General features: G+C 49.7%; 1 protein-coding gene across 1 annotated transcript; it reads left to right on the top strand.

The window, feature by feature from the left end:
• The first annotated feature begins 441 nt into the window (after positions 1-441).
• DPH7 (diphthamide biosynthesis 7) lies at positions 442-17,549 on the top strand. The gene is made up of 9 exons (XM_043565530.1): positions 442-829; positions 1,939-2,072; positions 2,452-2,539; positions 4,034-4,125; positions 4,539-4,711; positions 9,886-9,955; positions 10,081-10,146; positions 10,634-10,806; positions 16,869-17,549. The coding sequence occupies exons 2-9, from the start codon at positions 2,065-2,067 to the stop codon at positions 17,321-17,323; spliced, it is 1,125 nt and encodes a 374-aa protein (XP_043421465.1). The 5' UTR covers positions 442-829; positions 1,939-2,064; the 3' UTR covers positions 17,324-17,549.
• Positions 17,550-18,415: the final 866 nt, after the last annotated feature.

Here is an 18,415-nt window from a genome sequence, read left to right as displayed (position 1 = left end):
CTGTCTACCTACCTACCCACCACCTCAGTCCGCCCTGTCTCCTGTGCTGTCCTGGCAGGCAGGACTTGGCATCCACGGGTGCGCCGCACTTCATGGCCTACCGGCAGCCCTCTAGGGTGGACATGAGGGGCACAGGGCTGGCAGGACGCAGCCCTTTTAGGACTGACCCTGGATTGGGCTCCCTGAATGTCTAGGTCCTTAGCTTACCCCCACTTTCATGCCCGTTTTCTCTTCCTCCGCGTCCCGCCTCCCCCCCCCCCCCCACTCTCCTTCAGAGCCCAGATCTTCGGGGACTCCGAAGGGGACACCACTGCCCGCCCAGATGCCCACGTCTCCCCGCCAGGGCAAGATGCGAGCCCTGGCACGCGGGGACCGCGGAAGTCCGCCGGCCGGCGGGAGGCGCCGGAGACCACCCTCACGCGCGGCGGCAATCGGCGGCCGGAAGTCCCGCCCCGACGCCCCAGGAAAGGGAAGGAGGGGACTGCGGAAGTAGAAAAAGGACCGGCTGCGGGAGCATCTCTTCACCGACGCGGTCTTTGGTCTTGACTCCGAGCCCGCTCTCACCGTCGACCTCAGCCCCGACCCCGCTCCCAATCTGGCCTCGTCACCCCTCCCACGCTGTCCGGTTCCCGCAGCCTTGGACGCTACTGCGTCCTTGTCTGACTTCCGGGCGACGGAAGGTCGCGTGCGGCTGCTGCAGGTGGTGGACACGGAATACACCGCGGACTCGGTGGAATGGTGCCCGCTGGAAGGCCGCAGGCACTTGCTGGTCTGCGGCACCTACCAGCTGCGGAAGCCAGAGGACCAGCCCGCGGACCCCGAGAGCAAGGTGTGTGGTCACCTCCTGGCCGTAGGCGGTCTCGGCCGCGGCTTTCTAGGTCCGCGCTCCCCAAATGGTGTTTCTCGAGTAGCTAAGGCCCCAGAGTCAAACTCTCTTTTAGGAGAGGTCTCAGGAAGGACGAGAAAATACTTCAGAGAGGCAGAGCCGACCGCAAATGTTGAGACGTGTCTGGCCTGTTGTGGGGGAGGCAGGAACAGAAAAGGCTGTGGAGTCACACAGGAGATGAAGATGTGACGTTTGCGTTGTGGCCAGAAGGTAGGTTAGAATGGGCATCTTGAAAGTAAAATGTACCCCATATGCAGGCGTGGCTCAAGCTTATGAATGAAGCCTAGAATAGAAAGAAAAACGGGAATTGGAAGGAGCCGTAGGTAATCTCTTGATGGCATCTATTCAGATCCAAACCAGAACACTACTAAGCATGAGAACTGGCACTCCAGCAACAGGCCTAGGTCAGGACGCTTCCGGGCAGACTGGGTCCTGTGGTGACCCTAACCATAGCTGGTCCCTGTTAGCCCACCTAGAAGGAGTATTCTAGGGGCACCTGGCTGGCTCAGTCCGAAGAGCATGCGACGCTTGATCTCGGAGTCATGAGTTTAATTGAGCCCCACGTCGGTGTAGAGATTGCTTAAATAAAACTTTACAAAAAAAGCATTCTGGGGGCGCCTGGGTGGCTCAGTCGGTTGAGCGTCCGACTTCGGCTCAGGTCATGATCTTGCGGTTTGTGGGTTCGAGCCCCGCGTCAGGCTCTGTGGTGACAGGTCAGAGCCTGGCGCCTGCTTCAGATTCTGTGTCTCCCTCTCTCTCTGCCCTCCCCCCCCACTCACACTCAGTCTCTCTCTCCTTCAAAAGTAAATAAACATTAAAAAATTTAAAAAAAAAAGCATTCTGTACTGAGTCTAGCAGAGTTTATCTACTTATCCGTTAATCATGTGCAAAAGAAGAGACGTTTTTTCCAGCTCAGAAAATCAGAGGTGCTGCTTTGAGGCCGAGTTCCAGAGCCTCGTCGAGCCTTTTCTTTCCCTTGATTCCTTTTCCCATCCCTTGGGTTCCTCGATATCTATTAGGGTAATCATAGAGCACGTCTGCATTTTTTGTAGAGTGGACTTGACCCTGACGAGCCTCCAAGCCGTTTAGGTCGTCTCTACTTGTATCGTCTCAATGCAGACAGCTCTGCTTGCCCCCTGCTTGAGATCCAAAGAAGAGATACTTCTGCAATCTTGGACATGAAATGGTATAATGATAACAATTCCTCCTGTCTGGGACTTGTAGAATATTTGTTCATTTAATCAGGGGAGACTGATGCCTGTCGGCATTCAGTAAGATGGGGAAAGGTCTGAACTTTGGGTTCATTTCTTTATTGTCCTGCCCACCTGTTGGCATTTGGAGGCTACTAGAGACTTGGGCTCTTTTCATTCCTGAGTCCTAGGGTTGGTATCAGTCTGGGAAGTGATGCTAGTTTTCTGATTCGTAAGCTGGGGAATCTTGGAACAGAACTGTAGGCTACAACATGGTTTTGGAATTGAAATTTAATAAGTTACTGAGGTGCATAATGCTAACCTGTGTTCTGGGCATATCCCGTGTTCTGACTGACATGTGAATTCTCTCCTCAGGTGCCATGTGCCGGTGGCTGGCCATGCCCTCTTGGGTGTGGCAGATGCTGGTGGGTCCATAGAACTGCTCCGCTTGGTGGGATCTGAGGTCAGTGACTAGGGCGAGGAGTTTTTGGGGGGTGGAAAGAATCTGAATGGAGAGGGTTTGGGCAGGAGGTTGTGCTGATATAAACCTTTTTGTGGGATGGTTTCCGTTCAATGGCAAATCGTATAAAACATTCTGTTTTTTTAAAAATGCTGACTTATTTGTTTTGAGAGAGAGAGCGTATGGGAACATGAGTGGGGGAGGGGGCAGAGAGAGAGGGAGAGAGAGAACCCCATGCAGGCTCCACGATGTCAGGGTGAATCCTGATGCAGGGCTCGATCCTAGAAACTGTGAGATCATGACCTGAAGCTGAAATCAAGAGTCAGAAGCTTAACTGACTGAGCCATCCAGGTGCCTCTGTCGTATAACACTCTAAATTACTATGCAATCTATTTTAAATTATTGGGTTCTGCATCTGAATTTGAGAAGAGATCGATTTATGTGTCACCAGCAGAAGGGCTGAAGTGACAGGGTATTTATTCACCTGTCAGTGGATCTGAAAGTTCCTCTGTAAGGAAAGCTGGACCAGCATTCTTAGGTTGATGATGCTGGGGGCAAGAATGGCCGTGAATTTCTTATGGGAAAGTGGTGTTTCTCAGCCGTAATTAGGAAAGCAGTTTCCTGTGTGACTTTTTCAGAGCGTTTGGTATTGATCAGCACCACATGTTTGCAAAATGACTGCATCTGATTGTTGGAAGAGGGAGAGAACAGGGAAGTAAACAGCCCACAAGACCGAGCCCTGACTTGGTGAGAGGGACACACACTGGTCCAGGGGTGTAGGTGGGACTGGAACGGATCCACTTGCTGTTGGATTTATGGCAGCTGAGGGCGTGTGTATAATGGACCTCGCCGGCCAGCTGAGAGCAGCTGCCCTATCTCAGGAGTGAGGGAGGAAACATCCGAGGAAGACTGTGGGCCCATCAACCGGGATTCTGAGCAAGAGAGGATAAACCCCAGAGAGAACACTGAGGAAGCAGCCTGCTAGGAGCCTTTTGATGGAGTTGAGCACTGTTCAGATACTTAGGTAATAAAAAAAAAAAAGCTTACATGGATCATAGGAAAGAGAAACAGCATTTAATGGCTAGTTGTGGCTTCTGAAAAGGAAACTGGAGGAAAGAGCCGGCTGTCTCTGTCCCTGGAGAGAGAATATGCCAGCATCCCTTGAGGCCTGAAGAGATGGAGAGTGTGTCCCAGGGGTGCTTCTTGGAGTCTGCGTAGGCAGTGTGGTTATGTCTAGGAATGCATGGACAGCAAGGGGGTCTGAAAAACAGATCAGCTTCCCCCAAGGTCACATGTGGGAAAGCCCTTCTGCAGGTGCGTCAGCTCCTGGAGGGCAGGAGCCAGTTGTCCGGTGTCTCCTAATTCTGCCGTGAATGAGGGACTGACCCGTTTTGTTCACCTAGTAGGCGATGAGGGAATGATGGCTACCTGAGCTACAGGAGTAGTCTTTCCAAGGTTCTGGGCTGTTTCCTTCTGATGGCGTTTTCTCTCCACTAGAATGCGTACACACTGCAGCCGTTTTCCAGCTTTGCCCTGGAGAAGCAGTGTCTGGCCTTGTCTCTGGATTGGTCCGCTGGGAAAATTGGAAGGTAAGAGCCGGTGTTGGTGAGGGATCCCGTCTTTCCTCTGACTCTGAGCATTCGTTGCTCTTTTCGCGCGAGGGAGAATTGAAACCTTGCACCAGCCTTGATTGTGGCTTCCTAGACTCAGGAATGTCATTACTGGTGCTCATCTGAAAAGAAACAATTCATCCTTTTAGGTAAAAGAGACAGTGTTTTCATCAAGAGAAGCTGACATGGGTTTATTTTGACAAGTTATGTGCTAGTTCTGATTTCTGCCAGATGCCCAAACCTGTTAACAGGCACATCCGTGCATCAGGCCCATGGACAGCCTCTCCCATGACACGTCTCGGGATGCCACCAGTCGGGAACCAGACGTGGGTGATGAGTTTGGGTCAATGAATAAATTCAGCTGGGTTTTTCCATTGGTTCTCTGTGTCTAGGGCCAGTGACCAGCCCTTGAAAATCATTAGCAGTGACTCCAAGGGGCAGCTCTACCTGCTAGAGGTGAATGAGGAGGGGCCTGGGCTGCAGGAGGTGACCATGTGGCAAGCCCATCACTTTGAGGCCTGGATTGCGGCTTTCAATTACTGGCAGACAGAAATCGTTTATTCAGGTTGGTACTTCTCCCCTGGGGATCGATCCTAGGAGGGAGGGAGTGAGCAGGTGAGGCCCAGGTCAGGGCTGTGACTCTGGACATGTTGGGATCGTGAAAACCCTTTGTGGAGAATGTATTTTCTGGGGCAAAAGCTGTTAGTTGGTACTCAACACTTAGCTATTCCTTAGAAAACAAAGCACACCTGGCCGTGGGCATTGCAGGGCGTTGGGGGACACTGCCCCCCCCCCCCCCCCCCCCCAGTGTTGGAGCAGCCGGAGCCCTGCCTCCTGCCGTGTTTGCTCGTGCTCCGAGAAATCCAGGGTTCCCACATTTTCCATTGCCATTTCTGGGTCCAGTGTTGGCCTTGTCACGTTGGATTTCAGGCTGTCACTCCTCTCTTGGGTCCAGTTTATCTTCCCAAAGAAAAGCCTGAGAGGGGTAGGATTGATTTCCTGACATTGTGAGTGGTATGTATTGGGGGTGCTGATGCGAGGACGAGAAATGAACACACCTGACGTTTGCAGGAGCCAGGTAGCTGAGCAGCCTCTCTTCCCCGGGTGGCGAGGACTCTTGGGAGATGGGGGGTGAGGGGCAGGGGGCATTGGCCTCTGAGAGAAGACAGGAGGGGAGTCGCTGGCTTTGCAGGGAGGCAAAGAAAAGATCTGACCCTCGTTTCCTTTTGCGTCTAGTTGCTGGTGGTGTGCTGAGCCGTACAGTGAGTCGTGAGGTCAGGGACGTTCTGTGAGACTGTCCGGAAGCTCCGTGGCCCACCCTGCTCCGCCAGAAGCACTCTTGGGGAGGTCCTCAGTGGCGGCCACGGTGCCTGGTCCAGGGAGTACCTCTCAGCAATGCTCCCACGGCGGCCTCCTCCCGGTGCAGTCTTTTCTCTGCGTTATCCCGGGCTTCCCTCTTCTTTCTGATTGCTTCTCATTCCTTTGCTGGCTCCTTTCCCTCTGCTTGAAAGTGTTCCTTGTCCTCTGGCCTGTCTGGGTGCTCTTGTCGCTCTGCATTGTTGCTCTTTTGATTCCAGCTGCTCTCTCTTCCAGAAACAATTGCATTCTGGTTGCTTAAGCAGACCTTTTTTGCTTGTTTGCTTTCTTTCTTTCTTCTTTCTTTCTCTTAAGGAAATTTTACTAATTTATTTTGAGTAATTTCTGCACCTAGCATGGGGTTTGAACTCATGACCCTGAGATCAAGTTACACACTCTTCAGACTGAGCCAGCCGGGTGCCCTAGACCTTTCTTCCCCCTGAGCTCTTGATGCCTTTATCTTGCCAGCTACCAAGCACTCTGCAAGGATGCTTCCGGGGTGGGGGGGATGGGGGGCAACTTCAGCTCAGGTCATGATCTCATGGTTACTGAGATCGAGCCCTGCATCAAGCTTTGCACTGACAGCATGGAGCCTGCTTAGGATTCTCTGTCTCTGCCCCTCTCCTGCTCATGAGTGCTCTCACTGTCTCACACACTATCTCTTTCAAAGATAGATAAACATTAAGATGGGGTGCCTGGGTGGTTCAGTCGGTTGAGCGTCCGACTTTGGCTCAGGTCACGATCTCACAGCTTGTGAGTTCAAGCTGCGCGTCGGGCTCTGTGCTGACAGCTCGGAGCCTGGAGCCTGCCTCGGGTTGTCTCCCTCTCTCTCTGCCCCCAACCTGCTCGCATTCTGTTTCTGTCTTTCTCAAAAATAAATAAAACGTTTGGGGCGCCTGGGTGGTGCAGTCGGTTAAGCGTCCGACTTCAGCCAGGTCACGGTCTCGCGGTCCGTGAGTTCGAGCCCCGCGTCGGGCTCTGGGCTGATGGCTCAGAGCCTGGAGCCTGTTTCCGATTCTGTGTCTCCCTCTCTCTCTGCCCCTCCCCCGTTCATGCTCTGTCTCTCTCTGTCCCAAAAAATAAATAAACATTGAAAAAAAAAATTAAAAAAAAAAAAAAAAACGTTTAAGAAAATTAAAAAAAAATAATGAACGTTAAGAAAGAAAAAAAAGGATGCTTCCTGGGCATTTCACACGTGGATCCTGGCTCAGGCCATTGTCCCTGTGTTGTCCTGTTGCACACAGCTCCTACCTAATGTCCCGACCCCGGGGCAGGGTCTGGCTGCCCAAATCAGACACCAGCGTCCCCTCACCCCTTCCAGAAGTGGGAGTCCTAATGATCTTCCAAGCATCTCAGAATTGGCCATCTCTTTCTCTTGCCACCTGTTGGGGGCACTGTCTCATCTCCCGGCAGAGCCCTGAAGGATGGCCCTGCATTCATTCTTGAGCCTTTCTAATCCTGCCTCCACACTGTAGCTAGAGCAATTGTTTTAAAACACGCGAACTTGGGGTGTCTGAGTGGCTCACTCAGTTGAGCCTCTGACTTCAGCTCAGATCATGATCTCACGCTTCATGGTTCGAGACCCACATCGGGCTCTGTGCAGACACCTCAGCCTGGACCCTGCTTTGTATTCTGTGCCTCCCTCTCTCTGCCCCTGCCCTGTTTACGCGCTGTCTCCCTGTGTTTCTCAAAAACTTAAAAAAAAAAAAAAAGCTACAAACATGCAAATGTTATCACACTTCACTCGTGGTTAAACCCTTTGCAGCTTCTCTCCAGAATTCTTGGTGCAATTCCCCCCAGCGACATTGTGGCTTTGCATATCGGGTCCCTGCCTACCTCTCCAGCCAGTTTTGAGTGATGGCTTTTTCCTCACCCATTCAGTGTTCTTTCCAATCTCCATGCTTAACCGAACTGTTCTTTTTTCCCCAATCTCCGTGTTAGACCACCGGTTTGTTCTGCTTTTCTGGCAGGGTTCAGCTTAAAATCCTATCCTGGAGATACTGGCCCGGTTCAACCCCTTGTTGCTGTTTGGGCTCATCCTCATTGTGTCTAATGCTCATCTTCCCCTGACAGCTGGGTCCTTTCTGCGTTTTTTGCTGTCACACTGTGAACAGTCTCAGTGACAACAATAGAGGTTTAATTTCTTGTGGTCTTCTCATTCTTGGATCAGTTCTACCTTGAGACTCAGCTAATTCAGAGCCAAGCATAGTGGAGGCTGTGATGTTGTAATTCAGCACCAAGTCGTTTATTCAGTGAACGTTTGTTGAGCATCTAATATGGGCCATGCGCCGCTATAGGTGCCAGAGACACATGAGCTAACGAGACAGACAGAAGCCCTGCTTTCCCTGAACTTACACAGAGAGGAGACGGGCAGTGGTCACAAAGCATGACACAGAATGAGTGAAGAGAGGGCACAGTGGCTCAGAGGTGAGAAGTGCTTTGGTGGGCTGTGACTGGGGGATTGGGGTGCTGTGGGCAGGTACAGCCTGTCCTGTTACAGAGCATGGTCATGGTGGACAGAGGTAGGGCAGGAGTGAGCCTGCTGCATGAGGACAGCAAGTGACCGTGTGGCCGGAATGGCAGGTGGCAGAACAGAAGGTGAGATCAAAGTTCACGTGGCCTTGCGGGCCTCAGGATGGGCTTTGGCTTTGGCTCAGACCGCAACAGAAGCCATAGCAGGATGTTGAGCAGAGGGGTGACGTTTTCTGACTTAATGTTGCAGAACAGAAGGGGATCTTTTTTCCTAATGTGTCGAGTATAGACTGCAAGGAGACGAGGGCAGAGCCTGGGGACCTGCCATACGGGTGGTGGCAGGAAGGCCTCAGACTGAGTTGGGAGCAGTGCACGCGAGGGAAAGGTGGTAGGACTTTGGTTGTATGTGTGAAGGTGGCTTGTCAGGATGTCCTGGTGGATGGATGTGGGGTGTGAGACAGACCAGCGTGTAAAGAAGCCAGCACCAGCTTTCTCTGCAGATTTGCCACAGGACGGCAGCTCAGATTGGAGGCTCACCTGCAGGTGTCCTGCCTGGCTGGACCGGTTCTATTGGTCTGCGTAGCTGTAGGTCATGTTCCTCCTGTATCCCTTCTGTCTGTCCTAGGGATCTGCAGTGTGCTCAGTGAGCATGTGTTGGATGGGCGGAGTGGAGCAAAGGTGGCTAGGTGGTGGGTGGGTATAAGGAACGATACACGGTTGAGTGGACGGATGGACGGACAGACGGATGGATGGACAGACGGATGGACGGAGTGGTCAGACCTAGGTGTTTTTCTTTTGCTCTTCATCTTCCCTGTGGGCCCTGCTTTTCAGCCTTTCTCCCCTTCCTTCAAGATAGCCACCATCACACTATATCTTGTTGCTGTCTTCAAAGACTGGTTGTGGATTAGGGTGGCGGCTCCCTACCCTTCCTGTTTTTTCAGATTCCCTAAGACAAGCACAGAGGTCCTTTTACTGTAAGGTTACAAAATGTACTTCCCTTAAAAAAAATTTTTTTTTTTATTCTTTATTTTTGAGAGAGAGACAGAGAGCATGATCAGGGGAGGAACAGAGAGAGAGAGAGAGGGAGACACAGAATCCGAAGCAGACTCCAGGCTGTGAGCTGTCAGCACAGAGCCCGACTCAGGGTTCGAACTCACGAACCAAAAGTTCATGACCTGAGCCGAAGTCGGACACTCAACCGACTCAGCCACACAGGTGCCCCAGGGGACTTTAAGATAAATGGAGGTGTGCTGAAGGTTCCAGAACCTTAAGAAGTGCTTGTGTTGGGCCCCTGGATGGCTCAGTCAGTTGAGCGCCCAACTTCGGCTCAGGTCTGATCTCACTGTTCGTGAGTTCAAGCCCCACACTGGGCGCCGTGCTGACAACTCAGAGCCCGGAGCCTGCTTCGGATTCTGTGTCTCCCTCTCTCTCTGCCCCTCCCCAACTTGCACTCTGTGTGTCTCTCTCAAAAAATAAACATTAAAAAAAAAAATGCTCATGTTTGCTGCCTCCTGCATATAGATCCTGTTCTGAGTTCCTTGATAAGGCAGCTCTGGTTTGTGGCAGCTAGGAGCATTGGTTGCTGGAGCCTGAACAGAAGGCACTTTAGCCACATGTGACCTGAAAATTCTTCCCCTGACTTCTTGTCCTTCCCTTTCATTCCTGTAGGCTGAGCTCATCAGCCTTTCCTGTCTTCCCTGCAGGTGCCCTCTTCAAGTGTGAAGACACAGTCACAGCACAGGCCTCTTTCTGGGGTGCTGTTTCTGGAGCTCTTCTGTCTGGTGCCAACCGGAAACCACCCAGGAAAAGTCCTTCACGGGGATTTCCTCACAGGCATACATTCCCTCCCTGAGAAGCGGCTGCTTCCTGTCGTCAGTGCCACGGTCAGTGGGCGTTTCTGTTTCCACACAGGTGGGGACGATGGTCTTCTGAAAGGCTGGGACACCAGGACACCTGGCACATCTGTGTTCACTAGCAAGAGGTAAATTCATCAAGGGGCCGGCCCTAGGCATGTACCACCAGCCTTCCCATCCCTCCTCCGTGGACTTTCCACCAGAGACGTGTCCCTGTGTGCGCACTCGCTCAAACCTTGCACTTTGCCTGTAGGCACTCCATGGGTGTGTGCAGCATCCGCAGCAGTCCCCATCGGGAGAACATCCTGGCCACGGGAAGGTGAGTCTCTTAGGGTTTGTGCACAGGGGTCCATCTTGCGTCTTTTCCTTCATTTTCTCACGTTGACCGTTGCAGTTTTTAATTGGACCAACTCTTAATGTTTACTTATTTGTTTTTGAGAGAGAGAGAGAGAGAGAGAGAGAGAGAGCGTACATGTGTGCACGCGGGGGGAGGGCCAGAGAGAGAGGGAGACAGAGGATCCCAAGCAGGCTCTGTGCTGTCGCACAGTGCCTGATGTGGGGTTCGATCCCCTGAACCATGAGATCATGACCTGAGCCGAAATCAGACATTTAACCGACTGAGCCACCCAGACGCCCCCAATTGGACCAACTCTTAAACCAAAGTGTAGGTATTTGGGCTGGGGAAAAGGAACTTTGTCCTAGAGGAATGAATGGGATGGGCCTGCTTGGGAGATGTCCCCCCTGCCACCTAGGGAATAAGTGGGCATTGACTTTCCTGCACGATCCCTGCGCTGGATGGCTTTCAGCTACGACGAACACATTCTACTGTGGGACACTCGGAACATGAAGCAGCCTTTTGCAGACATGTCCGTGGGGGGCGGAGTGTGGCGGCTCAAGTGGCATCCTTTCCACCACCACCTGCTCCTGGCAGCGTGTATGCACGGTGGCTTTAAGATCTTCAACTGCCAAGAGGCAATAGGTGAGTAGGGGGCTTGGGGCAGTCAGGCCTGGGGTGGGGCTTCCCAGTTTCCTGCCCCCTTGCTCTGCCAGTGCTTCACTTCTGCTCACGCTGCCTTGCTCACGCTCTGTGAGCAGAACCCAGCACTGGTCAGACCCAGCTCAGACTTGGGCCTGAGCCCCAGAAGGTGGCTGGAGGGAAAGGGCAGCCCTGCGGGCCTCACTCTGAGTTCGTGCTGCGGGAGGGCCTGGGAACCGCCAGGCCCACCACCGCCTTTCTCTGGCCAGTAAGTCTTCACTGTCAGGACCGTGGCACGTTTTCTTCTCTCTTCGCACACGCCCAACGCCCCCTTTCCCTCCTCATTCTCCCTTCGTGACTCCACCTCCCTCCTCATCTATACAAAGAAGTGGTCAAGGCACCACCTCTCCGCTCTGCAGGCCTGTCTCCTGTGTGCTGGGTCACGCCCCAGGACTTCCTGTTCTGCAGGGGCACAGGTGCGCTGCCCTGTTCTCAGCTGAAAGCCCCGTGAGGTCTCTTTTCTCACGTATTTGCTGCTTTCGCTGTACCCCTTCACTTTTGGGGTGTGGAGTCTTTTCATTCCCCTCAGGGTGCTTCCTCATTTCCCTCGTGGTTTCCTCATTGACTCATTGGTTGTCCATCAGTGTGTTGCTTAGTTTCCACATTTTTGTGACTGTCCTGAATTTTTTCCTGTTCCTGATTTCTAATTATATTCTAAGTTTACTGAGGCTTGTCTTGTGGCCTCAGACGTGGTTGGTCCCAGAGAGTGCCCCACGGGCTTTTGAGAAGAGAGTTCTCCGCAGCTGTGGGTGGAGTGCCCTGGTCCCGTGTTCTCTGGGTTTTCTGTCTGGTTGCTCTTTTAAATCATCTCTACACCCAGTGTGGGGCTCGGACCCACAACCCCAGGATCGAGAGTCACAGGCTCCACCAGTTGAGCCGGCCAGGTGCCCTGGTTGTTCATTATTGAAGGTGGGGTAGTGAAGTCCCCTACTGTTACGGATGTATCGCGTCCTTCCTCGTTTCTGTCTGTTTTTGCCTCGTGTATCATGGGGTTCTGTTAGGTGCGTGTGATGTCTATAACGTTCGCATTTCCCTAATGTATAGACTCTCTTCATTGTCAGGGTCCTTACTTATTTCCAGTAACTGTGTTTGAGGGTCTGCGCCGTCTGGTGTCCTCAGAGCCATTCTCGTTCTCTCTGGCTGCTCTGCGCGCTGCGACTGTACTGCCTTTTGCTGTCAGTCTGTTGATGGCCTGGAGTCTGCAGTGCGTCTCCTGTACTGGGTCGTGGCTCTTGGTCAGGAACATTATGGAAGTGACATTCTGCCTTCTTTAACGCGTTTCGTCGGGAGGCACAGGATGCCACTTTGTCCTTTCACTGCTGATGTTAATTTGGTCACTTGGTTAAGGTCTCCCCTGGGTTTCTCTGCTGTAAAAATACTGTTTTCCCCTGTGTGATTAATAATAACTAGTCTGTGGTTAGAGTGAACCTTTTTATTCCTCATCAGACTTCCACTCAAATCCATTAATGAGTCTTCCCTGAATGAAATTATTACTATAATTGCAAAATGGTGACTTTGTAACTATTATCATACTCTGTACATTTTAAAATTAGCATTCACTTTTCTCCCATATATCTGTGTTTATTAACCATATAGATTCATGCATTTTTATGTCATTCAGTGGGTCATAATCTATTATAGTCATCGTTCATTACAATGTTCTCATTGTCCTAGACTTTTCCCATGAAAACCCCTTAAGCTGTCTCCTGTGTCCTTTTCACATGTCCCTATTGATTTTTGAGTACTTCCTCGCTTTTTGGCACAAAACATTTCACATTCATTTTGTATTTTGCCTCTCCCATACCTGGAATCAGCTATTTCTCCAGGGTGTCCTGGGTCCTCTTAGTGGCAAGTGTGTTTAGAATCCAAGATCTGGTCATTAGTTGGTCTTGTAGCTACTAAGATGTTGTGTATGGCTGTGTGTGTGTGTGCGCGTGCGCGCGCGCGTGCACCCACACATACATATGTATGTGTATGTTTACGTATAACGTGTACATGTGTGTGGTTATACATATGTGGATACGTTTGTGTGTATATATGGTTACATAACCATGTGTGCTTGTGTGTCTATGTGTGTGTCCACATGTATGTATGCATATCCCTATTCCATGGTGTCTCCCTTCTCCAGTGAAAAGTTGCTCCCAGCAAACTCTTACTTACACGCTTCACCTCACAGAGTTGTTACCGTGCTGCACCTAAGACAAACCTGTGAAGGGAACTCAAAATGCTCTTACAGCTCTTTTTTGTGAGATTGATTTGATATTGTCAGAGTGCTGTGTTCAAAGGTTACTTGGAAGTGGGTTTTTATTTATTTGAAATACAATTAGGTTTATTTGTTTCCTTTTTTAAAAATTATTTACTTATTTATTTTACACAGGTTTTTTTTTTTTTTTTTTTTTTAATGTTTATTTTGGAGAGAGAGACCAAGCACAAGCTGGGGAGGGGCAGAGAGAGGGAGAAAGAGGATCCAGAGCAGGCTCTGCATTGTCAGCACAGAGCTGAATGCAGGGCTTGATCTTATGAACTCTGAGATCACGACATGAGCCAAAATCGGATGCCCAACAGACTGAGCCACTGAGGTGCCCCCATATTTCTGTTTTTATAAATTCTCTTTGTCCATCTTTTGCCAATTTTTCTTTCTGGTTTCTTGTCTTTTTCCCCCTTGATTTTACAGAGTTCTTATATATTAGTGTATTGGCTCCTTACCTCTGATATACATTGGAAATATATTCTCTTGCTTTATTGTCTCATTTTTGCCTCTGGTGTCCACCCCTCCCCCCAAGCAAAAGGCGCTTTTTTTTTTTTTCTTCTTAAACACATAATCTCTATGCCCAACGTGGGGCTTGAACTCACGCCCCCGAGATGGAGTCGCCTGCTCTACCAACTGAGCCAGCCAGGTGCCCCAACGGCGCTTTTTAATGTAATCACATTTATAGATATTTTTTTCCGCTGAATCTTCTACATTTTGAATATTAGTGTTAAAAAGCTTTTCTCCTTTCACACTCAGGTTGTAAAAGAATTTACCAGTGTTTTCTTCTAGTACTTGTAGCGCCATGTATTTAGTTAGAAGTTTGGTCTGTGTTGTATGTGGTGCAAGCAGCTATCCCAGCACCATTCATTAGAAAGCCCATCTACCTCCAGTGAATCGAGTTGCCACTCTTCTTGTGTTCCGTACTTTCATGGCTTTTTTTTGTTGTTGTTGTTGTCTTTCGAGTCCCATTGGATGTCTCTTCATGTGTCTGCACCCACTGCTGTGATTGTGGAGGCTTGGTGGTGTCTTTGTAATAGCAGGGTTACTGGCACCTTCACTTTTCCTTTTTAAGGATTTCCTAACTCTTCTTGTATTTGAACTTGACATTAACTTATCTTGTCCCGGAAAAAAGTTATTGGATTTTTATAGAAAGAAAGAAAGAAGGAAAGAAAGAAAGATTGATTTTGAAACATTTAAAAAAAGGTGGGGTGGGGGGGAGCTTGTTGGATCAGTGGGTTGAGTGTCTGACTTCAGCTCAGGTCATGATCTCACAGTTTGAATTTAAGCCCCACATCAGGCTCTCCGCTGTCAGCATGGAGCCCACTTCGGATCCTCTGTCCTCCTCTCTTTGCCCCTCCCCTACTTATTCTCTCTCTCTCAAAAATAAACATTAAAACAAAAGTAGGATTTTGGCTTTTTGTTACAGTTGTGTTGTTTTTTTGTTCTCTGTCTCATCAGTTTCTCCTTTTATGTTTGTTTCTCTTTGTCTCCTTTTTCTAGCATTTTGAGTTGGGAGTACAGTTCACTTTTCTTTATTATTGTGTTTGTATTAAGCTTTTTTTTTTTTCCTTAAGTTTATTGATTTATTTAGAGTGCTTGTGTATGCGAGCAGGGGAGGGGCAGAGAGAGAATCTCAAGCAGACTCTGAGCTGTCAGTGAAGAGCCTGACTTGGGGCTCGATCCCACAAACCATGAGATCATGAGCTGAGCTGAAACCAAGAGTTGGATGCTTAACCGACTGAGACATCCAGGCACCCCTGCATTAAGTGTTCCTGTGTCTGAAATGTTCTCTGATTCAAGCATATTTTTAGGTTGTGAGATGTAATGATCTCATTTTTCAAAAGAAATTCTGTGACTTGAGTTCGTACTTTCCCTTTTGCCCAAGTGTGGTTTCGTAGGAGGTTTTAAATTTTTTAGGTAGAAGGACTTTTTTGTCCCTTTGTGTTAGTTTTAGTTTTTGTTGCATTATGATCAGAGAGTGTTGCTTGCTTGTACTCTTTCTCCTTTGTGGAACTTTTTGAGTCTTTGTTGCTTAACATGATGTTCTGTTAATATTCTGTGTGCACTTGGGTAGGAGATATGCTCTTTGTTATTGTTTGACTTGGGGCCCGGAATGGGGTCCTGGCTGGGAAACCCCTGTGGCCCTGTCTCCGAGTCCCATCCAGGCTACCGTGGAGGGACAGTGATGGTCTGGGGCGCTCCCTCCCTTGCTCGTGTTGCCTGAGTGCCTTTCTGGGGACGTTCAGCATCTGGTTCCTCTCTGGAGCCTCTTCTGTCCAGGCAAAGCCCTGGCTTCGGGAGTAGGATCTCCTGTGCTCTGGTGGCGCTCTCAGCGTTTCCTGGTTCCAGCACTGACCTGGTCTACACTTCTTGGCCTTTCTTCATCAGTGCTCATTTAAAAAAATTTTTTTTTCAACGTTTTTTATTTATTTTTGGGACAGAGAGAGACAGAGCATGAACGGGGGAGGGGCAGAGAGAGAGGGAGACACAGAATCGGAAACAGGCTCCAGGCTCCGAGCCATCAGCCCAGAGCCTGATGCGGGGCTCGAACTCACGGACCGCGAGATCGTGACCTGGCTGAAGTCGGACGCCTAACCGACTGCGCCACCCAGGCGTCCCAGCACTGCTCATTTTGATTGCAGTTATTCTTCCTTTTTTTCTTGTTTTAAGTTTTATTTATTTATTTTGAGAGAGAGAGCACAAGCGGGGTAGGGAAAGAGGTAGAGGAAGAAAGAGAGTCCCAAGCAGGCTCCACACTATTAGCGCAGGCCCAACGGGGGGTTGGAACTCATGAACCGTGAGGTCATGACCTGACCTGAAATCTAGAATCAGACACTTAACTGACTGAGCCCCACAGGCGCCCCTCCGATGGCACTTCTGATGGCTCTGGCCTGGACCCTTGCACTTGGGAGGCATCAGTGGCACCCCTTTCAGAGTGTGTAGCTGTCCAGGCTTACTAAAGACCTGAATGGCCAACAGGCCTTTCACCTGGTGACAGTTTTCTAAGTTCACATCCCCAGGTCACTGGCCACCAGTTTTTTATGACTGCTCTTGCCATGCTTGGCCTTGCCCTGGACCCTAGATTACCTCAGCTTTGGCAACACCTTGTCATTTCTTTTTCTGGTCGAATATTGCTTTCAAACCTTCCACAGCTGAACCTCTTTCCAGTCTTGTCCTCCACCCTCAAAGTTGCTATAGCAACTCACCAGAAGGAAAACCACGTAAACTCCAATGAGTCCTTTCCAAGCTCAAATCCAGACTTTACAGAGCACGCTGAATTCCGTATGGTTTTGACCCTCCAGACACGTGTCGCCATTCCCCGATGGCGTTTCTGCCACATCTACTTGTTTGTGGTTCCCCAGATGTGTCCTGTTACCTTACACACACTTGTTCTCTGTTTCTCATGCGTCCCTGTCTCTCCCATCTGGCTAACTGCTTTGTCCTCTGCTCTGAAGTCTTAACTGAAGCTTTTGCCAAGTCCTCCAACTTGGAAAGGCACCGTCACCCTTGTGCTTCTGTAGCCAGGCCGATGCCTTTGTTAGGCACCACGGTGTACTCACTGCAAGATGAAGGTCTGTTTTCTTCTCATCTCTCCACGTCTCAAGGATTCCTTTGCATCGTGCACAATGGTTGCTGACAAATGAGTGACTGCTTTTAGCAAAGTCTCCCTTTGAGAGTGGGCAGGGGCCATCATTTGGTAGTGATGAGATCAGCCTGGGTAACATCACATTTCCTGTATTCTGTCTCATTCCAGAGGAGAAGCAGGAAGCCTGCACAGTCTCTGCATCCCACACATTGCCCAACTCATTGGTGTATGGAGCCGACTGGTCCTGGCTGTACGTCCACAATCCATTACAGACCTGCCAGTCATGCTGCTCAGGTTCCTCTCCCTGCAGCAACTCAGGAGCCAAAGAAGCACATCCCTCAAACCTGAAGGCTGTGCACCAGTCACCAGCACCGTCTTATGATCATTTAGCAGAGAATGATGAAGAAGGTCATACCATACTTCAGAGCGGAAGCAAACCGAGGACTTCTGTCCAGGCACTCGCAGAGGACATGATGAAGAGTGACAGCCAGCTGCACACTGCAGGGACCAAGGTTTGTGACTCTGACCTCTATCTGGAAGCAGCGAACTTTGACATCAGCTTCCTAACTACTTGCTCCTTTTATGATCATATCCTTCACCTCTGGAAGTGGGAAAACATCTGAGCTGGGGAAGAGGTTGCTTGGCTTGAAGTCAAAGACCATTTCCACAAAGAAAGCCGAGTGCGGCTTTGTGAGTGAACTGCTGTCAGACCGTCTCATTGAGATTCCTATTGTAGTCTCCACAGGTGACTGTATAGGGCTCAGTGTACCTTATGTCCACAGTGTAAACAGTCAAAAAAGCTATTGGCTTCTCTTAAATAAACCTTATCGGGGGCGCCTGGGTGGCTCAGTTGGTTAAGTGTTTAACTTTGGCTCAGGTCACGATCTCACAGGTTTGTGAGTTCAAACCCCACATCGGGCTCTGTGCTGATGGCGAGGAGCCTGCTTGGGATGGTCTCTCTTCCTCTCTCTTTGTATGCCCATCCCCCATTCACATGCAGTCTCTCTCAATAAACAAACTTTAAAAAAAACAAAGATCACCTTATCATGGCACCAGAAGTGCTTGTATTAGCCTCCTATGCAGATAAACAAAAGGAAGCCTACACACATTGAATTGCCTTAGCGTGTCATAAACTTGAAATGTTCCCCATTGTGGCATTAGTAACCTGAGTAGCTTCCGAAGCTTGGACACATACTAACTCCAAGAACATAACTGGGTTTGTGACTCATCTGACTCCCATAGTTCATTCTTGTCTCTCTGGAAGGAACAGTAGTTGAAGTGCAGGCTAGTGTAGAATTTGTCAAATTTCTACCAATATTCTGTTGTAGGTGATCAGAGTCAGAAAACACACACTTCTTTATTTTCTGATGAAAATATAGGGTCAGAACATGTAAGAAATTACTCTGTAAAAATGATCATTTCCCAGCTAATGGTGCATTTATTTCAACACAAGAATTTGAACCCTCCTTAAGAGTTTGTGTTAATGGTATTTAACTAAGGGTCAATTAAATATGAAGCAGAATACGTAAGACTTAAGGGACTATGCACTGAAACCGGGGAACCCAGAGGGGAGACTGTAGACTACAGGAGGTTTTGCCCCCAGAATAGTTGTTTTTCAACCCATAAAGAATATGCTGACTGGTTTCGGGAGTGAAGAATCTGGGGGGACAGATAACCAGTGTTGTCATGTGGCACCATGTGCCTTGTGAATTCTC

This window comes from Prionailurus bengalensis, chromosome D4, assembly GCF_016509475.1.
Source record: "Prionailurus bengalensis isolate Pbe53 chromosome D4, Fcat_Pben_1.1_paternal_pri, whole genome shotgun sequence".
NCBI classification, from domain to species: domain Eukaryota; kingdom Metazoa; phylum Chordata; class Mammalia; order Carnivora; family Felidae; genus Prionailurus; species Prionailurus bengalensis.
Note: the sequence above shows the minus strand (reverse complement) of the source record. Positions and strands in the feature narration are given on the sequence as shown.

Coding starts and splice junctions, on each gene's coding strand:
- DPH7 (XM_043565530.1), top strand. Junction 2,540..4,033: donor TCCGCTTGGTGGGATCTGAG/GTCAGTGACTAG, acceptor TCTCTCCACTAG/AATGCGTACACACTGCAGCC. Junction 4,126..4,538: donor TCCGCTGGGAAAATTGGAAG/GTAAGAGCCGGT, acceptor CTCTGTGTCTAG/GGCCAGTGACCAGCCCTTGA.